Below are 22408 nucleotides of genomic sequence, written 5' to 3' on the forward strand. Positions count from 1 at the left end.
GAGATCTTGACAATGATTTTAATGTGAAGGCTGGAGTGGGAACAGGCATTACTCTAGTGCTGTGTACGTTGTTATGCATCTCCACCTGTAATGGCCCCTGACTGTCTTTGCAGCTATGATGGAGTGCCATTTCTGATGCATGACAAGACACTCAGGAGAACAACAAATGTGGAGGAAATCTTTCCAGAGCGGGCCTACGAGCACTCCTCCATGTTCAACTGGACTGACCTGGAAAAGCTTAATGCTGGGGAGTGGTTCCTGAAGGTGTGTATGGCCATGGAGAGGGTGTCCTGGAGTCATGCCCATGCATGAAAGCTTGTACCTAAACCCCCTTTAAGGTGGAGAGGTGTAAATCCATCTACTTGGTGAAGTGGTCTGAAGTGCAGGTAGATGAAGAATCCATGAACTGCATTTAGTTCTGTCCTCTACTAAACTTAGACTTGGTCTAAAAGACACTTTTTCATTCTGTGCCTCTACCACCACCTGGAAGAAAGGGTCTTAATGCCTGGTTGACACTACAGAGAACTTCAAGACCCTCAGGAGGGGGAACATGATTATAAAAAGAAAAGACAGTGTGTTATATTCTGTTCCTTTTTCTTTAATTTCCTTTTGGATACAATCGTCTTCAAAATTCAGCCTTTGAAGTCCAGGGGCAGGGGGAGAAATTGCTGTGAAATAGGCTTGACTCATCCTTCAACATGCAACCAGGTTGCAGGTGGGTTTACTTTTTGCCAAGCCTGAAACCACCATAGCTTCACTGCTGTTTTAATCTGAGCTGGTCTGGAGGTATGTGTGGGGTGTCTGTGTTACAGCTGCACAGAAACTTGCTTGGGTTGTAAGTATGGCAGTGAGAATGCAGAGAAATTGCTGCTTGCCAGGTGAAAAGGGCCAAGACAGCAGTTGGAAGGTTGCTTTTGTGATGGACTTTGAAGCAGTCCTTCCTGAATGTCCTGTGTCAGGAGGCCAGCTCTTCAAACAGCTCCTAGCTCTTCTCTGATCATTCTTAACTAACTGGTCCTTTTTGGTTTTGGATCCTGCAAAATCCTTGGTGATTGTATATACAGTGTGAGAAAGTGCAGTTTTAGCTTGCTGCCATGGAAAATCACACCACTGCCCTATAGCTCTGCTCTTCTCTGAAAACGGGGGGACCTGTCCAGCACACTTTCCCTTCTGCAAAGATCTGTGACCTCCCCTTGGGTAGGCAGACTGAGGCACAGAGCTTCAGCAAGCTGCAAGATGATCATCAAGCGTAGCTGTCAGTATCCCTCACTGGTGCCAAGGTGGGATAGAAAAGGGGTCTTCACCTGTACTGGGAATTGATATCTGGAATTTGTGGCATTAATACCAGGATGTGCTTGGCTTTCAGAATGACCCTTTCTGGACAGCTGGGTCTCTCTCAAGGTCTGACTACTTGGAAGCTGCCAACCAGTCAGTCTGCAAGCTGGCAGATATGCTAGAGGTGATCAAAGACAATACATCGCTCATCCTGAACTTCCAGGACCTGCCACCAGCTCATCCCTACTACAGCACTTACATCAACATCACCCTGGAAACCATCCTGGCATCAGGAATTAGGCAACAGGCTGTGAGTTCTGTGGGGTTGGTGACATTTCCAAAATCGCCCTCTTTATGGGTTCCACAAATCCTTGAATGTCTCATTTGATCCACTTAAACATTGGATTTGAATGATACTTCATGCCACGAAGTCATGCTGGGGAAGATTGCCCCTCCAGGCCGGTGGTCTCAGAGGTCTGATAACATTTTGGACTGTGCTCATGGTAGTGGAGATAGTAAATGGAGGATAGTGATTACACCCCTTACTCAGCAGTCATGATGGGTTCAGTGTGGGGCTCACCAGTACCTGATAGATGTTGATAAGCTGAAGCAAGTCCTTCAGAGGCCACCAAATTGGTCAGGGGTGCTAAATGTATGAGGAAGGGCTGAGGGAACTGAGTCTGTTCATCCTGGAAAAGAGAAGACTTAGGAGAGATCTAATAGATACCTGCAGGGAGGTTGCTGAAAAGTTAGGTGCAAGCTCTTCGCTGAGCTGTGTGTCAGGAGGATGAGGTGGAACTGCCATCAGTTGGAACAGGAGAAGTTTTTGCTGGATATAAGGAAATTAATTTCCCCTGTGAGGGCAGGCAAGTGTTGACAGGGGCCAGGAGAGATCTCCATGCTTGATGTTCTTCAAGGTGCAACTGGACAAAGCCGTGAGCACCTTGTTTGACATCAGTGCTGGTGCTGGTTTGTGCTGGAATAGAGATCTCATGAGGTCTGTTCACACTGAGCACTTGGAACATGGCAGGGGCAACAGGTTTTCAGGGTTACACCATATCTCTTCTCACAGAATCCCACCATGGTGGGGGTGGAAGGGGCCTCTGGAGATCTTGTCCAACTCCCCTGCTAAAACAGGTTCATCCAGAGCATTGCAGAGGAACGCATCCAGGTGGGTTTGGAATCTCTCCAGAGAAGGAGACTCCAAAACATGTCTGGGCAATGTTCTCATGAGCCCTTGGCCTGATCTTTTGCCTATCCACCCTTTTCCCCTCCAGAATAGTGTGTTACAACCCTCTGGGCTTGAAGCTAAGCCTGAAATGCATTTGATTAAAGACTTGGGAGGCTGTAGATATCTCCTAGACAATCTGTGTGAGGAACAAGACAGCCTCTCATGTGATTTTGCTTCTGGCTTGGTGTAAACTGGCTGTCTGCAAGGGTGCTCTGGGATCCACCTTTGCCACAGCCATCCTCTGTCGCTCCCTCCGCAGGTGATGTGGCTGCCGGACACGGAGAGGCAGCTGGTCAGGCAGGTTGCCCCAGGCTTCCAGCAGACTTCTGGCCTCAAGCTGGACGCAGAGCGCATGAGGGAGAAGGGCATCGTGAAGCTCAACCTGCGTTACACCAAGGTCACCAATGAGGATGTCAGGTATGGCCCTCTGCTTGGACACTGCGATAGCCCATGTGCTCCACGGTGGGTGTCCACAGCTTTGTGCATCCTTGTGCCCCACCGTGGAGCCCTGGCCCAGCAGCATCTTCTCTCATCACCACAGGCGGTCTTATCTGCACAGAGGTATCTTCTCAGATGGACTTGCTCTTGAAAGCTTGAGCTGGGCAAGCTTGTCCCCACCCAGCACCCAGGCTGTTCCCAGGAGGTGCCTCTGATAACTCCACATGCTAATTCAGTGTGTGATGATCCTTTCTGAAATACAGCTCTACAAATCATGCGATTCTTAGTACATTGGCAGCTCTGGGAAAAATTGAAGGCTTTTCACACTGAGTACCTCCAAGTGCCATTTCATCCTCATTAGCAGCTACCCTTTGCTTCTGTTGATCTGCTCCAGAACTGCTATCACAGAATTTTGATTAGTCCAAAGTCTGGATGTGCTTTCAGAAATTTCTCTTTGGAGAGAATTCACCCGTTTCTTTCCTGTCCCGTGTCAGCTATTTAAACTGGTCAGATCTCCTCTCTAATGAGACTGGCACTGCATGAAGTTCCTCTCCTCCTGCTTGAGACTGTATTTGAACTGTGCAGGGTGTTAGCTCCCAGCTTTGTCCCCTTTCTTGGAAAGGGTGGATGGTCTCTAGTACAGCTTTTCTGTTGTTTACAGTTTGATTTGTATATCTTTTTTTCCCCAAAGAGAGACTTGAAAATGAAGCAGGTTTGTGGAAGAACAGTACCTCCAAGAGAGCTGTATGTTTGGGCTGAGAGTAAAAGGGAAAAGCTGAGCCTATAGTTGAGCATGGTCCTACCTAGTGTGATCCAGTGATGTCTTCCTATGGCTGCCAGCAATCCCTCTGATTAGTTGCCCCTTAAACCAAATCTGTGCTTTGCCTGCAGCATAATTTGTGACTGTTCTTCTACATACCTATTTGCTCTGTCTCACAGACAGGACTACATGCTGTTTCTCTCATCTATCCCACCAACCCAAATCTCTCATCAATCCCACCTCAACTGGCTCCAAAATCAGCCCTGCCATGTGTTTCTTGAATGCTGAAGGCCTTGTTCTCCCCAGCCAGAGGTTGCTGCAGTTCTGTAGCACAAGCCAGAGTAGGTTCAACAAGTCCCGGTTTAACAGTTTCCTCAGTCCCCCCCCTCAAATCAACATCTGGATGTGACCACCCTTCAGAATCCCTTAGCCTTTGAAGGAGCTTCATCATATTGTGAGCTTTGTGATGTCCACATCTTGTACCTGCCACCTCAAAGTGTTTTGTCAATACTAAATTACAAGGATTCATCTCAGTGCTGGAGATTAGTGATGCTTCTGCCTTGTAGGTGAGGGAACAGAATAATTTGTGCAAATCTTATGGGTACAGAAAGTCCACTGGCAGTGCTTGGCTTTCAGCTGGCAGCTCCTGGACCCAAACTTGCAGGTTTAGCTTCTTAGAAAATGATCTAGGAAGACTGGAAACTAGCTCTGTGACTGTCCCCAAAGCGAGGGCATGGGAGTTGTAGGAACTGATGCTGGAAATGCAGTCTGTCAGTTTTTAATTAAGCAAATTGCCTATGAAGTGTTGCAGGCATCTGAGCCAGATGTTAATTCTACATCAACATGATGAGGCGGTTGTTGCAAAAACACACCGTGTCCATCCTTCACGAGGAGGTAGCTGAGATGGGCTGTGGCCTGGGTCAGAGAGCATCCAAGAAGTGAAGAAAGCTTTCAAGTTCAAACCATTTGATTGCAATGCCTTGGGGTTGCTTAATAAGTGATCGTGCCTTGTTAAAGCAATTTCATGCCGTTCAAACCAAATACATCTACCCGTGGTTACAGCGGTGGGTGATGGCAAGAGCTCTCCTCTTGGGTGTGAGGGTCTGAATTTTGCTGGGGGACTCCTATCTCACCTTGTCTGTCTCCTGGCAGGGACTATGCCGTGGCAAACCTGAGTGTGAATCTCTACACTGTGAACGAGCCCTGGCTGTACTCCATCCTGTGGTGTGCTGGTGTCCAGTCGGTCACCTCCGACAGCTCCCACGTCCTTCGCAAGGTGCCTTTCCCCATCTGGCTGATGGTAAGCACGATGCCTGCCAAGGTTCTGTGGACCCCTGGAAGGAGATGATGCAGTGGAACTGTGAAGAGGTGGCCATTGACCAATCCAGCCATATAGAATCACAGAATGTCTGGGCTGGAAGGACCTCCCATCTCCAATTAGATCAAGATACTCAGAGCCTCATCTAGCCTGATCTTGAATGTTCCCAGGGATGGGGCCTCCACCACCTCTCTGGGCAACCTATTCCAGTGCTCTATCACGCTCATACTGAAGAACTTTTTCCTAATGTCTAACCTGAATCTCCCCTTTTCTAGCTTAAAGCCATCACCCCTAGTCCAGTCACTCCAAACCCTTGTGAACAGTCCCTCTTCTGCTTTCTTGTAGGCCCCTCTCAGGTATTGGGAGGTTGCTGTAAGGTCCCCCTGGAGCCCCCTCTTCTCCAGGCTGAACAACCCCAACTCCCTCAGTCTGTCCTCACAGGAGAAGTGATCCAGCCTTCTGATCGTTTTTGTCTAGTGGGCTTCTCCAGGATTTGGTTGGGTTCAATGTGCTCTTGGGTTTGACAGTTTCTCACCTCTGTATGGCTGAGCCTTGAGACGGTAGCGGGTCAGTGCTCCTCTTGCACAATCCCTTCCTTCAGATGGCCTCTTGTATTTGGGAGCCTTGGAGATTGTGTTGCATGCCCCATTAACCCTTATGATTTCCCTATTTTTCTCTAATGGAAAAACGCTTTTCCAGACCTGTTGAGCAGCTGTTGAGTAGCAGAAGCAGGCACGCAGGTGAACCACCAAACCTTGCTTCTGTCTTTCAGCCAGGCTGTAAAACTAGCTTTTTGTCTGCTTTTAATACCAAATGAGGACAAGTTTTACTTCTGGCTACCCCATTGCTGGCCAAAGAATAACCAGAGACAAAAGGCCACCCCCTTTTACCCATCATAGCCAGCACACTCTGAAAACTCCCCTAGCACCTGGGGTCTCTGAACTAAATAGAATTATTCATGTTGGACTGGAGGGGGAATGATGAAATAGTTGCATTGAAATATTCACAAAACAAGAGCTCAGCTTCAGAGGGGTAAGTGCTTGAGGTGGAAGGGCTGTTTTCTGATGATAGATCCCCTTGAGGGTTGGACAGGAGGCAACTGTTTTATCTGCTGCTCTGGCAGACCTGCTTGGGAAAGAGAAGAGAATGAGCACAAGGGGAGTTTAATGTTAATGAGCTACCTGCATTTTTAGCTGTAGGTGGAACCTCAAGGCTACTGCCTAGATGAATGAACATCTCTTCATGATGTCATATAGAATCATTCAGGTTGGAAAAAGCCCTGTTAACCTAAAAGTGCCAAATCCACCAATAAACTGTGTCCCTCAGCACCACATCTACATGGCTTTTAAATACCTCCAGGGATGAGGATTCCACCACCTCCCTGGGGAGCTTGGTCCAGGCCTTGTCAATGCTTCTGGTGAAGAAATGTTTCCTAAATCCAACCTAAATCTCCCCTGGCATAACTTGAGGCCATTTCCTCTTGTCCTATCACTTGTTCCTTGGGAGAAGAGCCCGACCCCCACCTGGCTCCATCCTCCTGTCAGGGAGCTGTGGAGAGCCAGAAGGTCTCCCCTGAGCCTCCTTTGCTCCAGGCTCAGCACCCCCAGCTCCCTCAGCTGCTCCTCACCATGCTTGGGCTCTAGACCCTTCACCAGCTTTGTTGCCCTTCCCTGGCCATGCTCCAGCCCCTCAAAAGTTCTCCTCAGAGTGAGGGGCCCAAAACTGAACCTGGTATTTGAGGTGTGACCTCCCTAGTGCTGAGTCCAGGGGGACAATCCCTGCCCTGGCCCTGCTGGCCTTAGCTTAACCTACTGCTTGTGTCTGACTACTCAAATTCACACTGGTGCGTGCTGAAGCTGGAGAACTGGAAGTAGTTTTATAAAGCCTGAATCTGTTGGTGGAAGAGATTAGCATCATCTGACTTGTGCTGCTGCAAACATCTGTCCCCCTCTACAGCTGGCAGGAGCTGTGTGCATGTCACTGGCAGCTTTCTACTCCAAAAGCCTCTTTGCTGATACTTGGAATCCTCCTCTAAGGCGTCTTCCATCTGCTGGATTTCCAGCTCAACCCTCTGCTGCAAGTACACACTCTTGTATCACGGGCAGCATAAAAATCCCTTCATTTCCTGCATATTGAAATGCCTTGGTGATGTAATTTAACCAGCTTTGGCATCTGAGCCCCTTCCACCATGTAGAACATGGCTTGGCAGCTGCAATGAAACGGTTGTTTCTGCCAGGTTTTGGCTGCCCAGAGCCCTTGGGGGCTTTGTTGGGCTTTATCTCCAGCTGAGCAGTGCAAATTGTTCCAGTCACCCAGGGGCCAGTTTGTAACTGCAAAAACACGTTGAGCTTGTGTTTGAGAGAAGTAAAAGGAAAGACAATGAAGAAAAAGTGACAGTCTCTCTCCCCTCTACCTATTGATAGAAGGCTGCCTCTAGCTTTGTCAAGCTTTAGCCCGAGTCCACCTCCCAACTTGATGTCATTAAAGTAGATGGCCAGAGTGGGAACCTTCTCTGCATTTTTGGGAGTCTCTCTCAAAGGTTTTGAGTCACTTTCTGCACAGTTACACTGAATTGATGAAGGGTTTGATGGGCTACAAATGTGAGGATTTCAAGAGTAGGATTTATGCTGGGTCAAGTTTATGAAAAAATGAGTTAACCCAAATGACACAGTCCTGTCTAAAAAAGAGGAACTGCAGATGAGATATGGCAAATTCCTGAGCAGGTCTTGGTGTAGATGGAACAGGACAAGTTGTCTTCATGATGGATGTTTGCTAATCCATCTCCTCTGCAGAGGAGGGAACTGCTCACCAAACACTACTAATAAGAATGTGTGGCCTTCTGAAAAAATCCAGTTTCCCCCTTTTGATCACCTTGAAATTCCATATTTATCATTTAAATCTCCTTGATCTGGTACCAAAATTTTTTTTCTTCTAGCTTTTAGCTTTCTGCAGAACTTAAATATATTAATAATACTCTAATATTCCTATGATATACTTTGAGTATATCATGAGAAATGCAACTTTAACTGCACAGGAAAACCTGCTATTTGGGTTCTTCAGTTGTGAAATGCCAACAGTTGCATAAATGAAAAATATAGGTGTGTAGATTTTTTTCTGAATTAGAAGAGTGTTCAGAGTAGTTGTGATGGTGCTGTCCTACCAAGAAAATGGGAAACATCAGTTTTGTGTCCATTCTTCTTAATATATGCAGCAAGTCTAACATTAAATGTCACCCTTCTGTAATTAAGCTGGAAAAGACAAGGATTAAATCCCCATTAGAAGCACTGGCTAATTAAAGCACTGTTCTGCTAATTCTGGATTCAGACAATGGGTTCAACTGGACATAGCTGGTGTGATGGCAACAGCCACATGGGGCGAGAGCTACTGGTGCTTTAAAGAACAGAAATTGAGAGGTCTGTGCTCATAACATGGGCTTCTCTGGGGCTGCCCCTCCAGCCTGGTAGGCAGCAGGGCAGGGAGGGGACCCTGCCCCTCTGCCCCGCTCTGGGGAGACCCCCCTGCAGTGCTGGGGCAGCTCTGGAGTCCTCAGCACAGCAGAGACAGGGACCTGCTGGAGCGGGGCCAGAGAAGCCCCAGCAATGACCGGAGGGGGGAACCCCTCTGCTGGGAGCCCAGCAGGAGAGAGTTGGGCTTGGGCAGCCTGCAGAGGAGAAGGCTCCAGCTGGGGACACCTTCTGGGGGCCTTTTACTACTTAATGGTGGCCTAGAAAAAGGATGGGGACAGACCTTTTAACAGAGACAGTGACGGGACAAGGGGTGATGTTTTTTAATTGAAAGAGGGAGATGTAGACTAGATAGAGGGAAGACTTTTTTTTTTTTTTTGTTATGCTGAGGGGGGTGAGCCCCTGTCCCTGGCTGCCCCGAGAGGTGGGCGCTGCCCCATCCCTGGAACCATTCCAGGTGAGGTTGGCCGGGGCTCTGAGCAACCTGCTCTAGTTGCAGATGTCCCTTCTGACTGTAGACTGGATGGACTAGATGATCTTAAAGGTACCTTCCAACTCCAGATGTTCTGTGATTCTATGACTGTGCAAACCAGCTAATATTAATATTCCAAATGGACCCTGCAGGTCCCATGTGCAATGTGTACATATTTCTGTCTTTTCCCACAGACCTGGAATTCCGAACAACATCTTACCCAGTCCTTGAGATGAGTACAGCTGAGATAAGAAACTTTCAGCCCACTGAACTCTGAGAAAATATCAGAGAGGAGGGAGGGTTTAAAATTGTTTCTGTTTGCAGTTTTCCCCAATAACGTTATTTTGGGTGACAGATTAGCATTAGAAATGTCATAAATGTTGTGATTTATACCTGGCCCCTGCAGCTCTCTGCTTTTCTTTCTGCCTTGGTGGTAACTTCAGCAGTGTGTGGTCTCTCTGGGATAGAACAAACCAGAAAGTTTAAGGTCTGCTTCTGTTTTTTGTCTTCCAGCCTCCAGACGAGTATCACCTAATCTGGATCACGTCTGATCTCATTTCATTTATCATAATTGTAGGAGTTTTTGTATTCCAGAAGTAAGTAGCATTGTTACAGCTCGACTCTGGTGTATTTGTGGAGTGTGTTTTTGTTTAGAGGGTGGGATGGAGATGGGAGAGAGGAGCACTGTGCTCCTCAGGTGCTTGGATTGCAATAGCAGGAAAACTGTTTATTAAAAATCCTTCTGAAGACTGCAAACAATAACTCCACTTCTGAGATGTGACATTGAATTGGATGTACTTGCTGCTTTTTAAGAAGAAAGAAAGATCTCAAAATAGTAGTGATAGCTGCCTTGCTCTGCTCAAAAATGCATGTGGGAGAGAAACTGTAAATACTTTGGAGAAATGGACATTGAGAAAGAGACTAAAATACTTTAAAGGAAGATGAGGATATGCTTTGAGATTCTACCATTCTAGTCTTCAAAAAGAACATGTTATAGTTTTCTGCAATCAGTTTGGATGAAGAAGTAGAATTGTTATGACTTAACAAATCAAATTTGTTGCTTGGTTTGCACAGAAATAATCTCTCCATTTTCCAAAGTGGAAGCAAGGATTTGATGAGGGCATGGCAGAAGCCTGTTAGCCAGGGTCCCCAAAACCAACTGTGGAGCATAAAACCTAGGGCAGAGCAAGTTAAGACACTTGTAAATCAGGAAGAGGTAGAGCTGCCCAAGACACCCTCCTCTTGATTATATTGGGGGAAACCACAGTGTCCTCCTGGTGATCTGCCTTTTATCCTAGGAGGCCTTTTAGCTGTCAGTAGTGACAGTGTCATAATCTTCTCTGGGGAAAAGCATGAGCTGAGAGAGACTTTGAGCTTCTCGCTCCCTCCAGCGAGAAGCAGCAGCCTTCCGGGAAAATGTGTCAGTCTGAGATTACATCCCATCTTCCCCTGGCTCTATAATCTCACCTGCCTGGATGTGCACAAACAACTCTTAGAGACACCAAGGGACCTACACTTTCCTTCCTCCTCGATACCCAAAGTGCCTTCACGTTAGGAGCAGCAATTTAACTTGCGTTAGCCTCATGAGCTCGTGATTTTGCTGCTGCATTGTCCCAGGTCATCTGGTTGCAGGAATCCCTTCCCCTCCCCTGGGTGCGTAATAACTACTCAGGTATTTTTGCTGTGTTGCTGTAGGCTATTGCTCCTGCCGAGCACCCACTATGGATTTGACTTCAGACCACACGTTGGGTCTGTGTATAATCATCTAAATTCATGACTTACACAGTCCCATTTTGGTGGACCCGTGCCCAGCAGGTCCTCACTTCCAGGATGGGATAATGGTGTGAGCAGCAGATTGAAAACTCTTCTCTCAGATTCAATTTCCCAACAGTTAATGAAACTACTGACCAAGATCGGATCAAAATTCTTCCAAGAAGTCCTGTGATCTGAATTGTGGCTGATGAAACATTTCCTCCAGAAGGATATCGTGGCTGTGTTGTCTGGAAGCTTCCTCCTGTCCCTCAAGTTCATCAGTTGGTCTAATGAGAGATGTCCCAGCTCCTTAGACCCTGTATTTCTCTGTGAGATACAGAAATTCACAGAGGAGTCTGGACACAGGGACTGACCTCTCTGAAGATCAGAATTTGAAGGCCAGGTTGGTGAGATATTTGCAGCCTTCTGCATCATCTCCCAAAGTAACTTTTAGAAGGCTTTCCTGAATCAGACCCAGGAGACCATAGCTGAAGAAATTAAACTAACTTGACCTGTTGAATGGCAACTGTAGGTCCCAGAGCAGAGTGAGATGATGCATGCTTGGAGAGAGGGAGAAGCTGCAGCTGCGTGGAATTTGCAATAGCTGGACTCTTCCTCTCTGCACAGATTTAATTTCTTCCAGTTTGGAAGAAGCTGGGCAGAGTAGGGCAAGAAGGAAAGGAAAGCATTATTGCAGGATTTCTCTGCCACCTTCAGTGTAGAAGAGATAAGAAGAGTCAGAAACAATCCCCAGCTTTCCCCAGAGTCCATCAACCTGGAGCACTGAGCTCCCTGCCCATCCTCTGGACCTGATGTAGAAAGGCAGTGGCTTGGAGAGGTCTGGCCATGTGGGGTCCATCTTAGCAGGGCTAAATGTCGTCTTTTGAGTCTCTTCCTTGGGACAACTCAACCCTGAGTCAGTAGAAAGGAGGAGAAACTCTAGTATCAGAAGCTGGACTTCTTCAGCAAAGGGCTTGCTCTTCCAAGAGCCTTGTGCAGGAGAGACCCATTTTGCTGCCGTTCCAGTTTCTCCACCACATGAAAGAATTGACAGCAGCATTGAGGATATATCAAAACCAAACTGCAGTAGAATTGTCCAACTACCACCTGCTGATGTGATTCAGCTCCAAGAAACGGGTCTTGGCATTTGGCCTTCAGTGTCGTGGTTGCTTTTTCTGGTTTGTTTTGGTCACCCCCCAGCCCCCCGAGTCATTTTTGGGGCAAACTAGAGCTGCTTCCTTTGTGCAAGGATGAGGGGGTGGGTGGGAACAGAGCCACTGCTTTGATGTGCTCGTCCTCTCTCCTACGCATGGCTTCTCTCCTCTGTAGCCACAAGTAGGGATTGCTCCTGCTGTTCTGCTTCAGCCCTGGTGACAGGACCATGGCAGCGTCTCCGGAGGGGAAATACCAACTGTGATGACTTCTAACTGATCTTTTTTTTGCCTCTTTGCCGTGTTTATTTTCTTACTGCTCTGACTGTTGTGCATGTTCCTCCTCTTTCTCTCTCTGCTGCATTCTGGCATCTCACAGCTATCACATGATCAGGTAATTCTGGTGCTTTCCTCCTCTTTCTCTTTTTCATTCAACCTTCCTTTCTCTCTTTCTTTCTCCCTCTCTGCTATGGCTTCACTGCAGATGGACAGGGAAGGGCACAGCTTTCCATGATGCTTTCAAACATCTGGCTTCACGGGGGGACCATAAGGGCTTGAACATTGCATAGTCCATAGCCACGAGCACCTCAGGAGCCTGATGCTGAAGCTAATGGGTGTTTTGAAGGCAATCTGACTTTCTGTTACAATGGTCCAAAGCACTGCCTTTTGAAACAATCCTATTCTGCAGTCTGTTGTAACTGGGGAATACTACAGTGTGTTCTAATTGGGAAATTCCCCGTGGATGTAATGCTTTCTCCAGGGAAATAATCCCATTCAAAATATCCCCTTCCTTCCTGCCGTTACTGGAGGTTTCTGAGGCCAACCTCTTTTAAACTGGCCAGTTCTGAACAAAATAATGGAACCTGTTCAATTATAAAGTAGCACTTCTCTAGCCCTGGGAATGAATGAATAAGGCTAATAGCTGCAAAGGTTTGGCTCATCAGTAGCTGCCCTCGGGGCCTGGGACCTGCCAGGAGTCTCTTCCCAGTTGCACCACTGTGAAACTGGAGATGCAGTGTGAAAAGAAACAGTATTGCACCCTGGAAGGGGGGAGTGAGCTTGGGGTGCTGGATTTGCAGGGCCATTGATTGGAAGCCCGGATTTCTCCCTCTATTGGCTGTTTTCTCACCCCCTTGGAGGGAAGTGCTGTCACTTCTCTGCAGTGAAGCCTTCACCACGTCCATACTTGGACCACACTCTTCACGTGTTACCTTCTCCATTCCTTCTGCTGTGTGCCATGGGGTTGTATCTCTGAGGACTTGACTATGCCCTATCTGTGCTTATCTGCCCCTCTCCCTCTGCCCACCCACCACCTTGGGGGGTCAGGGTTGGACATCTGCAAATATTGCCACCTCCACGAGGTATCTTGGGTTTGTGGCATTATGTCCTCACAGCATCTCCCTGAAACACAGGACCTGGCTTTGGGGCTGGGCTGAGCCCTTCCATGGGTGCAGAGAGGTTGAGTGTTTTCCCCTTCTCCCCTTCCCCTGGCTCCCTGGCTCGTGGATGAGGAGAAGACAGACACAGAGCAGCTGGGCAGGCTTTAGGCAAGAGTGGTGGCAGGATGGGGACTCTGGTTGCGGCTGGCTTGGCTCTTTGCTCGCTCCATCTTATCACCTCAGTACCAATCAACCCCCTTTTCTCCCCAGCCTGCCCTTCTCCCATCCCCTTTCCCTGCCATTTAGCATCTCCCCTCCAAACCAAGGGTCCAGTCGTGGCCCTAACATGGTCTATGCTGTCTCTGTGTTGTTGTCCCAGTATTTTTTAGTCTGTTCCCACCCCGTGTCCGTCTGGTCCGCTTTGATGCCAACCTCCCAGAACAAGACCTACCTGCTGTCTGTCTGGCCTTTTTGCACGCTGCTGTCCTAAACGTGGCCGATCACAACAGAGTCCAAGGGGGTAGGAGAGGTGGTATTTTCTATTAAGCTTTCTGGAGACCCAAAGGCTACGTAGCACCTCAGAGTGCTTTGTGTGGTGTTGGGAGTTACATTGGCATTAAGTGTACTGGTGGCTCTACAAAGAGAGTGTTTCAAAGTACCCCTGAAAAATGGGGTCACCCTCTCCTAAGTGTGTTCAATCAGAGCAATGCACCCCTGTGAGAGGAGCCATTGGCCCTCATGCATCTTAAACCACCTCGGGTCTGACCACAGCCACCATATGATGTGGGGAGCAGAGAGCAGTGGTCATTCCTCTTGGCAGGAGGAGAAAAATCCTTGGTCCCTGTACCCCTTTGGGGCTGGGCTGTCTGTGCCTTCAAAATAGCCCACGCTCTCCATGGGACATCTAGGACCTCAGGGCAAGAAAGCATCATGCCTTTTGGCCATGCAACCCAGCCTGATGCTGGAAATCCTGATGTTGTGGGCAAAGAAAAAACTCGTTGTAGCAGTATGTCTTGGTCCTGATAATAGTTTAAGGAGGGTCTTATCCTGTGAGATCACTGCACTTGCAACCCTATTGACCTCAGTGAGATCTGCCTGCATGGGACACTAAGGGCAAAATAGACTTCTTCCAGGTCAGAGTGGCTCAGCTTAGATAATGATGATAGGACACAAATATTTTTTTATCTGTTAAGGGTTGGGTTTTTTAATACTTTTGATGTCGTTGCCTCCTTGTGCTTCCTCTGTACTTCTTCTGTCCATGGGTTTGTGAGTTGTGTTGTGTTACCATCCCACCCCTTCTTTTCTCCGTAGCAGAGCATCCACCTTCATCTATACCCTGGTCCAAGCTTGATGGTGTGGTGTCACCTGCTGGGATTTGGGAAGGGGATGGGTACCTCACAAAATGAACAACAGCTACATTTGCCTGGAAAAGCTGCAGAACCTCTTTTGTGGATGCTGCTTTGTCAGGCTGGAGATGTGTGAGGCTTCTCAAATCCTCTGGTCCCCGAGGCTAGGGAAGGGGGTTAGAAATTCAAGAGAAGATGGTTGTCACCTTTTTTAAAAGTTCAAAAACAATAAGAATTTCACCTTCTCTTGTGTGGGTGAGCCACTAGATGGTGCCAGAAGATCATAAGCCACCCTAAGTCCCACTGTTGCTCCATCAGATAGCCTTATAGCATTCCTGGATCCAGAGAGGAGAATGGGATTTACTTGAAAGCCTTCCTCAGTGGTCAAGAGGCAGGACAAATTGTGGGCTATGTGTGGGGATGTGGGCTTATGGAAGCCTGGCCTAAACAGCATCCCTTTGCAGTGGGTTCTTGGGTGCAGCTGCTTTGTCTGAGCCCACCAAGCCCTGTTTTCCCCTCTTGCAGTAGCCCAACTTTCACTCCTAACACCAAAGGCAAAACACCAGAAGCTGAGGATCTGCTACAGGGGTGCTCTCAGGCTGAAAAAGAGCTTTAAAAGCAAAAACACCCTTGAACTTCGGCCATTGGTTATGGCAGTACTGGGCTAATGGTTGGACTTGGTGATCTTAAAGTCTTTTCCAGCCCAAACAATATGGTGATTACTATCATCAGTAGGTGTTTTTTTGCACTCATCGAAATAAAAATCTGGCTAATTTTAATTTGAGCCAAGTTCCCATCAGCCTCATTATTCAGATAGCGGAAACTTTTGGTGAACACTGAATTCCATCAAGGCTTAAAAAGTGGAGGGTTTGTGTAGAAACACTTCAGTAAGGACCTGGAATTTGGGGAGGAAAGTGCCCTGGGAGAATTCATCTTCAGGGGAACTGTATGTGACAGAAACCTGTGTGGGGACAGTGTCTTTACTGCATCCCAGGTCTGAGAGCTTAATTTGTCTTTGAGCTCTGTTCTGCCGTGAGGGTGAGTGTGTCACACAGTGAGGAAATGGTTATGGTTTCTTTACCTGGCTTGGTCTTCTGTTCCCTCTTCCCAACCCTAAGAGACAAAATAGCTTTACCTCCTTAGGGGGCTAGGTAGCTGATGTTATAGAGAGGGGTTTGGGACATCTATAGTCCTTGGTGAAATTAGTGGAATTGGGGTGCTTGAGGTGGTTAGAGCTGACGTGCTGGTCTGTGTGTGCCCCTCTGAGATAACATGCTCATCTCTGAACATCCTTCTACCACGCGGGGTTGCATATGTGCCAGAGAGCAAAGGCGTGAGGGTCTCTGGGACTTGTTGGCCTCCATGTTATTGGTGGCCACTTGCATTGAGGATGCTCCCAGGGTTGGGGAGACCAGCCCCTGATACCTCCCTCTTATCTTTCAGGTGGCGCCTAGGAAGCATCAGGACCTACAACCCAGAGCAGATCATGCTCAGTGCTGCTGTCCGCCGGTCCAGCCGGGATGTCAAGATCATGAAGGAGAAGTTGATCTTCTCGGGTATGGATGGGACTGGTTGGTCAGAGCCCTTTGCTCCATCTCTCAGCTCCAGCCCTGCTCTCTGCTGATGGAGGAGGTGGTCTTGATACAGGTGCCATCTCCTGCTGGTGGGACTGGGTGACTGGACTGACCCTGTTGCACTGATCCACTTGTGGGATATGGTCATGGCTTATCCCTTCCAAACTGGTGCAGGTCTATGCACTGATTTGCTGGGAAATCCTATGTCTAGCTTCCCAAGTTGTGCCATGCAGCTCTTGTACAGTCCCACATCATCTCCATTCTGAATTGTTAAGTGTGACAAAAGCTCTAAAACCTGATAAAATAATGGTGTAGGTCACGAGAAATAGTGGTGATGAGTTTGGGGTAGACCTTGAATTCGATGGCCCTGAGGATTGTGGGTTCCTCCAGGTGTTTGTGTTAGAACATGCTGATGTCTCCATCTCACCCCATCTTAGAGAAAGATCTCAGAAATGTGTACAAAGATAGAAACTTTAAAGCTTTAAAAGATTAGCATTGGTGCTGGAAGGACTCATATTTAAGGGAATGGGACAAATAATCTCCCCTTGAGCTCTGTTATGGGTTTTCTTTCTTTGTATTTAGGGGCTAAAGACCTTCAGCAGCAATCAGAGCTTATTGTACTAGGCACATACAGAGCAAAATGACAACTCTTGCTTCAAAGAGCTTGTTATTTGAAATACAGGCTTGATTCTGCCCTCCAGAGATGGTGTCAATCCAGGGAACCCGGGCAGAGAAAGCAGTCAGTGACAGCAGAGTTAAGCCTCCCAAACATGTTCTAGACATAAAAAGTCCTAGGCATAAAATACCCATTGAGGCAGGGGATATATATTAAAGTTTTGTGCTTCTGAAACAAATGTTCTTGCTTAGAATGTGTGTTGACAATTAAAGCATTGGGGTTGCACATTTTTCCCAGGGAAACGGTGACTGCAGGAGTCTTCCCTTTTCAAGAATGGCCACTTAAGTAGAGATTAAGTTCAGGTGTAAGCTTAACAGTGGAAGCCCCATCACTGGAGACATTCAAGGTCAAGGCCCTGAGCAACCAGATCTAGTTAGAGATGTTCCTGCTTATTGTAGTGGGGTTGAACTAGATGGCCTTAGAGGTCCTTTCCAACCCAAACCATTCTATGATTCTATTTTGCACCCTTTTCCCACAGGTCACTAACTCAGCCTGTGGTGTAGGATCATGTAGGGGTGGGTCCAGTTTTACCTCAGATGGTGGGAGAATTGGCAAGGTCTGAAATTTGGAGGTGAGCTTCTATTCAGAGGCAGATCCTCTTCCAAACAGGTTTTAAATGGGTGCAGGGTTACTAAACTGGAGGTGAAACCTCTCTAGGATCAGATGGATCCCATGTGCTGGTTGCCCAGCTCCTCAATTTCCCCATCTATAGGGCATTTCCTGGGATTTGCACCCCTGTAATGACACCCCTTCTTTTTCCACTTTCCCCAGAGATCAACAACGGCGTGGAGACCACGGACGAGCTGTCTCTCTGCTCTGAGAATGGCTATGCCAACGAGATGGTCACCCCCACGGATCATCGGGACACCAAGCTGAGGATGAGCTGAGGGGCCCCAGGCCCACCCCGGCAGGGAGAGCCGTGCTCTCCTGCTTGCTGCTGGATGGGGACCTTTGAGGAACTGCTGATTGGGCAGAGACCCCTCCCCATTCCCCATCACAAAGCTGCTCCACCTCCCTGGTTGTGAGGTTGGGGGGCTTATTTTTGTAAATATGTAGAAAATCTGAATATTTTTTTTTTGGTCTCTTTTTGGTTTTGAGTGTAATTTTTCCAGGGCATGAGTGGAAATACCGTGTTCATTAAATCCTCACCCTTGTGGCTGAAGTTATTTGAGCCGTGACGTGACAACCTGAGTCCTCGTGGGGGATTCTGGGACAACCACGTTGGATGTGTCTCCCCTTTCCCCGCCTTGCCCTGCTCCACTCCCTCCCTTGGTGCGATGACTGTGTAGGTGACCTCTGTACATTGTGAAGTTCTTGTGAAGTGTTGTTTTTGTTATGGGTTTGTTTTTTTTCTTTCCTCCCCTTCCTTGGGCAATGAAGTTTTAGCTTTAATGCAACAAGAGGCTGTTTGGAAGAGAGAAGCTTTCCTGGGAGAGGAGATCGCTCTTCCCTGCCGAAGTTCAGAGCCAGGGAAGGAGTTGCACTGGCTCAGTCACTTGGGCACCTTCTCCTTGTCCCATCCTCCTTCTCCAAAGCCTGGATGCTCGCAGGGGAATGGCTGTCTTGAAATGTCCTGCCAGTGTTGAGGGCAAATGCTGAGTGCTCTAGATTGGCCTCTGCTGGCAGCAATGCTTTATTTTTTATTTGTTTGGTTTTTTAGGGCTTTTTTTCCCCCCATTTTCTGTCTTTCTATCTTCTCCCTGAGTTGGGCTCTGTTGGGAGCCCAGAGGGCTTGCAGAAAGCAATGCCTTTGGCACCATCACCACTCAGATCTGGCTCAAGTGCCTGCCACTCCAAGTGGCGTTTGCAGTCGCTCCTTGCTTCCCTGTCCTTGCACCCACATAGGAAGAGGACGTGGTGGTGTGGTGTGGACTTCCTCCTCTCTGGGCCAAGCAGATGCCCGTGGGTGAAAGGGTTGTAAATAGTTTGGAAAGTGAAGCAGCCCCGGAGTGTAATTTATTCCTGCAAGGAGACCTTTCCTCCTTGCTTTGAAAGCAGGATGTTTAAAGCTGCATGTTCGTGTCCTCCAAAGGAGTGATGGTCTTGCAGCAGTTGCTGACAGGCTCATGAAGGCAAGAGCTCTCATCAGCATCTTTCCAATGCAAAAGGCTTTAAACCAAAATCCTAGACCAGAGGTTAAAAGAAAAACAAAAAAACAGCTCAGAAACCGAGTAGATGGCAGCTGAATTTTATCCCCTTCCTGAAACGGCTCACAGCCAGTCCGAGCGTGGCCTCAGCTCTCTGCTCCTGGCCTTCAAGGCCTTGTAGAGAGGAGCTTGTTTCTGGGTCACTTTGCTGTTCACACGGAGCTGGTTCCCAAGGCTGAAGCCAGCTGGAAGGCTGCTGGAGCTGTGAATGGGTCTTGGCTCAATCCCTGTGGCCTTCTGGTGTTGGGTTGCCTCCTTCCTTGCTTGGATCTTGGTCGACACAACGTGCGATGTGAGAAATCCCATTGAGTGTGAGCTTCCTTTGAAGCTTGGTGTGCACAGCCTTGAAAGCCATGGGACCATCAAAGCTGGGACTGGAAGCTGAGGTTGGGTGTTTCAGGTGCTGGCCAAGCTGGGCTGCAGAACCTGGTGAGCAGATGGGAGAAGTCACCTTGCAGAGAAGGCGATGGCCTGGGGGAATGCTGAGGTGCACCATATTCCATGCACAAAGCAGGCTTGGGAAGGCCAGAAACAAGCCACAGTGAAAACAGCTTCAAGCAGTTGGTACTTGTTTTGGCAGCACTGAACTGCTCTTTTTATTCCTTTTTAGGCTGCACTCCAGCAACATTTTTAACCCCAAAGTCTTGGGCTTAGTGTGGAAGAATTGGGGGTCAAAGTAGCCAACTTTATGTAAGAGAAAAATACCCCTATTGATAATGAAAATATGAATTGTCCTGCTTTAATAAACCCCTCCTAAGCAGCCCAAATCAAAATGTTAATTCTTTTGCATCTACCCTGGGTTTTTTATGAATGTAAGTGGAATAAGACCCTGGTCCATGCTGCCTCTTACCTTCCCCAGATACTGTCCTTCCATATGGTACTCTCTCAAGTCTGTGAAACACAGTATGGGTTGGTTTTTCCCTTTTTTTTTTTTTTTTTTCCCCCCCCCCATAGAATTACAGGATTTGGATGGATTTGAAGGCTTTCGAGAACAAAATTGCTTCTCCCTTTAATGTGGTGCTGTATTGAAACATTCCTGGTGGATTGTCATTGCCAAGTGAGAGATGTTGTTTAAATCTCAGCATCTGTTGATAATCACCTGCATGTTCTGTTTTAACCTTGGAGATGGCTTGATTGAAAAGTCAAGTGATTACAAGCTTGGATGTGTTAAAAACAATCCAACAAGTGGTTTTCACAATTCACTTTTTTCTTTTTTTTTTTTTTATGATGAGACCCAAACTTTGTGTAATGCACTGACTGTTACCATTATCGTCCTGAATATTTGCTACCTTTCTTTTTCAAAGGATGATACTTTTTTGAATGAAAATAGACCTAGACCAAAATAAACTCTGCGATGCTCTGTGAAATAAACTGTCAGTATTCTCCTGCCAGGCTGTGATGTTGCCGTGTGTTCTGGGGTGTCTTGCACCATGATGATGCCTTGATCTTCTCCCTGCATTTCGTTTTTTTTGCTTTGTGAGGGGGATTAAGGTCTGATCAGAGGGAGGTTTGGAGATCTGTCCTTCCTGAGATCAGTTCAGTTGTGTTGCATCTCCTTTTGATGATGCCAGGCTGAATGGTGTGGTTGATGTGCCTGAGGGATAAGATTTCATCCAGAGGGACAAGGACAAGCTCAAGAGGTTGGGATCATACGAACCTCCTGAGGCTCAATAAGGTCAAGTGCAACACCCTGCACCTGGGGCAACCCCCAGTCTTGGTGTAGGCTGGGGGATGGAGGGCTGGAAAGCAGTCCTGTAGAGAGGGACTTGGGGGTGCTGCTGGATGAAAACCTGGACATGAGCTGGTAATGTGTGCTCACAGCCCAGAAGCCAAATTGCTCCATCCAAAACAGCCTGGTGGGCATCAAGGCAGGGAGGGGATCTTGCCCCTCTGCCCCGCTCTGGGGAGACCCCCCTGCAGTGCTGGGGCAGCTCTGGAGTCCTCAGCACAGCAGAGACAGGGACCTGCTGGAGCGGGGCCAGAGGAGCCCCAGCAATGACCCGAGGGGGGAACCCCTCTGCTGGGAGCCCAGCAGGAGAGAGTTGGGGTTGGGCAGCGCGCAGAGGAGAAGGCTCCAGCTGGGGAGACCTTCTGGGGGCCTGCCAGAGCTTAAAGGGTCCTATCAGACAGCTGGGGAGGGACTTTTGAGCAGGGCTTGTTGTCAGGACAAGGAATGATGGCTTTAAGCTAGAAAAGGGCAGATTTAGATTAGACGTCAAGTAAAAGTTTTTCAATATGAGGGTGACAGACCTCTGGAATAGGTTGCCCAGAGAGGTGGTGAAGGCCCCATCCCTGAGAACATTCAAGATCAGGCTGGATGAAGCTCTGAGTAGTTTGTTCTAGTTGTAGATGGCCTGCCTGGAAGGGACTTCTCAGAAAGCTGGAGAGGGACTTTTTCACAGGCCCTGTTGGGACAGGACAAGGGGGGATGGTTTTGAATCAAAAGGAGGAGATTCAGACTCGGTAGAAGAGAATTTTGACACTGAGGGTGGTGAGCCCCTGTTCCAGGTTGCCCAGAGAGGTGGTTGCTGCCCCATCCCTGGAACCATTCCAGGGGAGGTTGGCCGGGGCTCTGAGCAACCTGCTCTAATTGCAGATGTCCCTGCTCCCTGCACTGTTGCTGGACCTTTAAAGTTCTGTCCTGATCCAAACCATTCTCTGGTTCTCTGCCATCTGGGTTTAATAGGACAGTAGCTGAAATTCAGTTCTGTAGAAAGGAAGCAACTTTCAGACCCAAGTCTTGAAGAGTAACTGTAGAATAATTTTTCAGTCTTTGTGGCCCAGGGGAACAGAGATGCACTCCTAGAACCAATCAGGCAGCAGTTTGAAGGCAAACAAATGGGAAACGATTTATTTGTTACACACATTATGCAAGTCATTGCCCCAGGGTGCTCTGAAGGCCCAACACCATAAGCAAATTCGAATAGAAATGAATGGCTCATACAATCATTAGCACTTGCTAAACCCAGGAATCCGGATGCTAGATCCAGCTCGGGAAGTCCCTGAGTATTTCTTTGCTCAATGTGGATATTAAGGGAAAGGCTTGTGTGGTGCTTGCTCTATTTTGGGGTTTTATTCCTTCGTTCAGGATCTGCTCCCAGCTGCAGACAGAGGGTGCTTTGGGCGAGAAGGGGATCTTGTCTGGGTCAGCATGGGATTGTTCTTTGTTAAGCAGCTGTTTTCTCCAGCCCCTGAATAGCTGCATTCTACTGATAGTTGAAAGGGATTAAAGTAAATACAACACTATCTCATTGGTCCGGGATGGGGAGTCAGCACCGGGTCATGAATTTGACTGGCACTGGCAATACCATTTGAGTGCTACGTATAAAATCGCCCTAGGGGAAGGGGTAGAGCTCCTGATATCTACAACATTGAATAATCTCTAACTGGGGGCTGTCGTTGCTGTACCCTAGGGCAAGATATTG

At 47.9% G+C, this 22408-nt stretch overlaps 1 protein-coding gene across 1 annotated transcript in view; it reads left to right on the top strand.

Moving 5' to 3' along the window:
* GDPD5 (glycerophosphodiester phosphodiesterase domain containing 5) overlaps positions 1 to 17723 on the top strand; it is a gene marked incomplete at its 5' end in the record, with an annotated part of 48775 nt that extends 31052 nt beyond the window's left edge. The window contains 8 exons of the mRNA XM_008938227.1: positions 114 to 264; positions 1367 to 1585; positions 2766 to 2923; positions 4857 to 5004; positions 9472 to 9554; positions 12241 to 12255; positions 16030 to 16142; positions 17608 to 17723. Coding sequence (XP_008936475.1) covers positions 114 to 264; positions 1367 to 1585; positions 2766 to 2923; positions 4857 to 5004; positions 9472 to 9554; positions 12241 to 12255; positions 16030 to 16142; positions 17608 to 17723 — 1003 coding nt within the window. The remainder of the gene's footprint in view (positions 1 to 113; positions 265 to 1366; positions 1586 to 2765; positions 2924 to 4856; positions 5005 to 9471; positions 9555 to 12240; positions 12256 to 16029; positions 16143 to 17607) is intronic.
* Positions 17724 to 22408: the final 4685 nt, after the last annotated feature.

The sequence above is a fragment of the Merops nubicus genome, unplaced genomic scaffold (genome assembly GCF_000691845.1).
Source record: "Merops nubicus isolate BGI_N331 unplaced genomic scaffold, ASM69184v1 scaffold1704, whole genome shotgun sequence".
NCBI lineage: Eukaryota > Metazoa > Chordata > Aves > Coraciiformes > Meropidae > Merops > Merops nubicus.